This window comes from Penaeus japonicus, unplaced genomic scaffold (genome assembly GCF_977035675.1).
Source record: "Penaeus japonicus unplaced genomic scaffold, GWHDUDI00000001_assembly GWHDUDI00000022, whole genome shotgun sequence".
NCBI lineage: Eukaryota > Metazoa > Arthropoda > Malacostraca > Decapoda > Penaeidae > Penaeus > Penaeus japonicus.
In genome coordinates, this window is record NW_028234424.1 from 12290392 (window position 1) to 12294960 (window position 4569).

At 39.7% G+C, this 4569-nt stretch overlaps 1 protein-coding gene across 1 annotated transcript in view; it reads left to right on the forward strand.

Moving 5' to 3' along the window:
- The window catches only part of LOC122265518 (uncharacterized), an 11802-nt gene extending 7239 nt beyond the window's left edge, over window positions 1-4563 (forward strand). The window contains 3 exon segments of the mRNA XM_086549221.1: window positions 1126-3217; window positions 3298-4033; window positions 4036-4563. Coding sequence (XP_086405347.1) covers window positions 1126-3217; window positions 3298-4033; window positions 4036-4553 — 3346 coding nt within the window. The 3' untranslated portion in view covers window positions 4554-4563.
- The last annotated feature ends 6 nt before the right edge of the window (window positions 4564-4569 follow it).

Here is a 4569-nt window from a genome sequence, read left to right on the forward strand (position 1 = left end):
CTCTCCGCTCATCTCTCTCTCTCTCTTCTCTATCACACTCCCTCTCACTCCTTCCCTCTCTCTCCTCTCTCTCTCCTCTCTCTCCTCTCTCTCTCTCCTCTCTCTTCTCTCTCTCTCTCTCTCCTCTCTCTCTCTCTCTCTCCTCTCTCTCTCTCTCTCTCCTCTCTTCTCTCTTCTCTCTCCTCTCTCCCCCCCCCTCTCTCTCTACTCTCTTCTCTCTCTACTCTCTTCTCTCTTCTCTCTCTACTCTCTCTCTCTCTCTCTCTCTCTCTCTCTCTCTCTCTCTCTCTCTCTCTCTCTCTCTCTCCCCCATCTCTCTATCTCTCTCTCTCTCTCTTCTCTCTCTCTCTCCTCCTCTCTCTCCTCTTCTCTCTCCTCTCCCCTCTCCCCTCTATCTCTCTCTCTCTCTCTCTCATCTCTCTCTCTCGATTCTCAGCTACGTCTCTCGTCTCTCTCTCTCTCCTCTCTCTCTCTCCTCTAATCCTCCTCTCTCTCTCTCTCACATCTCCTCTCACCCCTCCTCCTCTCTTCTCTCCTCTTTTCCACCTCTCTCTCTCCTTCCACCTCCCTCATCCTCTCCTCTCTCTCTCTCTCTCTCTCTCTCTCTCTCTCTCTCTCTCTCTCTCTCTCTCTCTCTCTCTCTCTCTCTCTCTCTCTCTCTCTCTCTCTCTCTCTCTCCCTCCCTCCCTCCCTCCCTCCCTCTCTCCCTCTATCACCACTGTCATTATCATTACCACTATCACCACCATCATATCACTGCCTTTGCCACCATTACTATCACCACCTACACCATAGCCATCACCATCACTTTCACAACTGTCCCACCACCATCATCACTATAACCACCATCATCATCATTTTCATCACTATCTCAATCATCACCACTATTAAGACCATCACCCTCACTATTGCCACCACCATCCTCATAATCTGGGATACAATATTTAGTTGAATTGTTGAAAATTTTTAAATCTTTAAATTAATTTTTTTTCTACATGATGCAGAATTTACTTTAATTTTTATAATCTTAAAGAGGATTGGGATAATAATGGAATAAATGTATTTGTAAAGATTATTTTTGTTATTATTCTAAATTGATGTTTAATTTTTATATTTTTTAAATAGGCTGAAGACACTACCAAGTTCTCAAGATGCAGAGGGAAAGAAGAAGAAGAAAGGGAAGAAGAAAGTTAAGGAAGAGGGCAAATTGCTGAATGACACTGTGAAAGAGAAAAGGAAAAGGAATTTAAGTCCTGATGATCTGCCGACACAAAGGAGAGAGGAAAGAAGGGAAAGAAGAATACAAGTAGAGGATGTAATTAGCACTTCTGAAAATGACTCTATTAATGAACAAGGAACTCTCAGGAAACGTAAAAGAGCACCGTCTTCAGAGGAAGAGAGTTTCATTGAAGAAATCAGAGTGAAAAGGAAGAGTAAGAGAGGCAAATTTTCTCAGCTCGAAAGTAACTTTAGTGATGTAAATGAGACAAAAAAACATAATCTGAGTAACAGTGACCTGTTAACTGAATCAGATAGTGAAATTGAACAGTCTGAGGTTATAGTGAGAGGAAGGAGTGATACATACTTTTGCCGAGACAGTGGACAGAGAGAACTGGTTGGAGGAAGTAGTCGAAGAAAAGGTAGAAAGGATATGTCCAGTTTGCAGTCACCAGGAAGAAGTAATGACTTTGAAGAAGGGACAGACATAAAGTGGAAAAAGAAAACGAAAGTCATTGAAGAATTTGACATAGATGGAGATGAGGAACAAGAGGTATACAATAAAAAAGGACTGAAGAGTAAGCACATTGAATCTAGATATGAAGAGAATCAGAATAGCAAAAGAAATAGATTTCAGAACTTACCTGTAGAATATGAGTTAGGAAAATCAAGATCAAAGAAGAATTCAGGTGGAACAGCAAATATCATTGAAAAACAGAAGGAAATAGAACGGAGATATTTGGAAGAAAAAAGGTCTCAAGTAAAAGTTGTATCCACAAGTACTGTTATCAACTTACTAAGTGATGATTCTGTGGATGATAATGCATCTTCTGATAAAAGTGAAAAGGCAGTTGAAGAAAGATTATCAAGCATCAGATCATATGAACATGATGATGGCCCTCATGCAGCTGATTCAGTGACGGATCCTTCAGCTTGCTTTGAGCCTAGTGGTCCACTTAAGATAGGAAAAAGAAAAAGAACAAGAAAACACAAGAAAAGGAAACGTAGCGAACAGGAAAATGTCATAGAGGATGATACTTCATATGGTAAAGTATCAAAAGATAAGTCTGCATTTGATAGAGAGGTAGCATATAGTTTTCCTTATTCAAAACCTAGAAGTGCAAAGCAAGGATTGCAACCTGTTTTAAACCAGGGCAAACATGTTTTTTTTGAAAGTGAAGATGAAGTTGTTTCAAGCAATGAAAAGGAGAAGGGCAGTTCTGTTCATGAAGTTGAGGTTGTTGCAACTGCTTCCAAGATATTTAGAAGAGATTCACAGCATTCAGAGCAAAACAGTAAAAAGGAAGGGTTTAGACAGACTCGTCAAAGCTTGACAGAACCAGTTGTTGTGGAAATTGAGGGAGAACATACACTACCTAGCAGTTCATCAGTCTTCACTCCAAGTAGATATCAGCCACAAAGGAGACAGATTCATAGTTTTAGTGACAGGCAGTGTAAAAACCGCAAAAAAGATGATTCCAATGCAATGTACCCAGGGCGAGAAATGGAAGAAGAAATGCATCTGGGAAAACTTAGATATTCTGCTCCAGTCATGAAGAAGAAACCCCCAGTGCTAGTACAAGATGAGGATTGTGCACAGATGTTACCCCCTGAAGATTATTCATCATTAGATAACATGGCCAGTTCCCTTCCATTTCAACCAAGTGATAGCACTGATGATTTAGCCACCTTGAGAAGAATGTGTGAAAATAAAACCCTAATGGTTGTGAAGGTTGATCCAAGAAGGAGACCACAAGTTAAGCCTCAAGAAAGAGAAGTAACCAAGACCTGCACTTCTCTTAACCTTGGTCCGCCCAGCCCTTCAGACCATACTCCAGTAGATGTGAGTGACGAATGTAGACAGACCTTCCACAATCTGATGGTAATTGAAAATAGAGATATGCCTTTGGTTATTCCAAGAGCTAGAAGGTCATTAAGAGGCTCTGAAGAAAAAAGGCTAGTGGAGAGACACATAACTCACCAAGCAGAAGGAGATCTTGTAGATTCGAAAGTTTCTTCTCATCAGGAAGTGCACATTACAAGTTCCTCAATCTCATATTCTCAATTTCTTTCAAACAGAAAAGTAGTAGAATTGTGAAATATGAGAGTAATATGGAAAGAATTCAGTCTAATATTCCAAATAATTCTAATTCAAGCCATATGGATACAAGTAATATTTTATCTAATAGGCCTGACTTAGGAATGCATTCCCATTATAGAAAAAAGAGTAGACCAAGAGTATTTCAGTCTGTTGGTGCAGTTCTTGCCAATCTCAAGTACTCAAGTGAGGAAGGTAGGGAACCAAATGCTGAACCCACAATGGGCAAAGAAAAGGTCCATGATGCACCCCTTGAGCAGAGATTGTCACAGGCAGAAGTACCTACATTTAATAACTCTTCTGATCCAGTTAAAGATCTCAGTGCAGAAAGCAGTTGTGGTCTCACTGAAAATATAAAGCAAACTGATAGTTCAAGAGTAGTGGAGGATGATGATATTGTTCACTTGGAAAGTGATGAAGAAGAGCCTGTTGCCCCAACTGGAAATATAGTACCTGAAACTTTAGATGTTGTAGATGTCACTGAGGAGGGAAGGGAGAGGACACAGGGAACTGCAGATGTAGGAAAATTGAATGATGCACAAAGACATCAGGAAGTCATGTTCTCGGAACAGTATAAAAATATTCCAAGTGGTGTCATGGAAGCAATTCCAGAAGGATACAGATGTTTTCCAGAAATCTACAGCAAAGGTCAGGAGGGGATTTCTATGCACAACTGTTTCAGACAAAAATATGCCACATAACAAAAAGATTTAAATTTCTAAATTGTGAAGAGAAATTGCGATGTACTGTAGATGATGAAGAGAGTAATCAGCTTGTTTTACAAAGTAGAAAAGAAATTTCAGTTACCAGAATGCATGGAGTGCCAGAGCCAACCAGTGGTATAGTGCCAGGGAACAAAGAAGATTTGATACTTGAAAAAAGGAAAAATGAGGACTTAGGAGAAATATCGGAAGTTGTTTCAGGAGAAATCAAGGCAAAAGGAAGAGAAGAGATTGTACTAGATGAGTTTCATGAAGAAAAGGGAAAGTCCCCAGTTCCAGATGAATTATGTGCTGCAAAAGAACAAGAAAAAAATGTAAAAAAAATGCAGGATGAAGAAATCAGATTGGTGGTTGATGATGATGTTAATGTGTCTGTAGACCAAAAAGAAGAGAGAGATGTGAATGAAAAAGATGATTGTAGAAGATCAGAAGAGGAGTTTGAACAGGCAACTGAAGATTCTGCAAAGGACTTGAAAGGAAATGGGAAGAAAACGAAAATGGAGGTAAACCTTTAAATTGTTTACTTGAAAA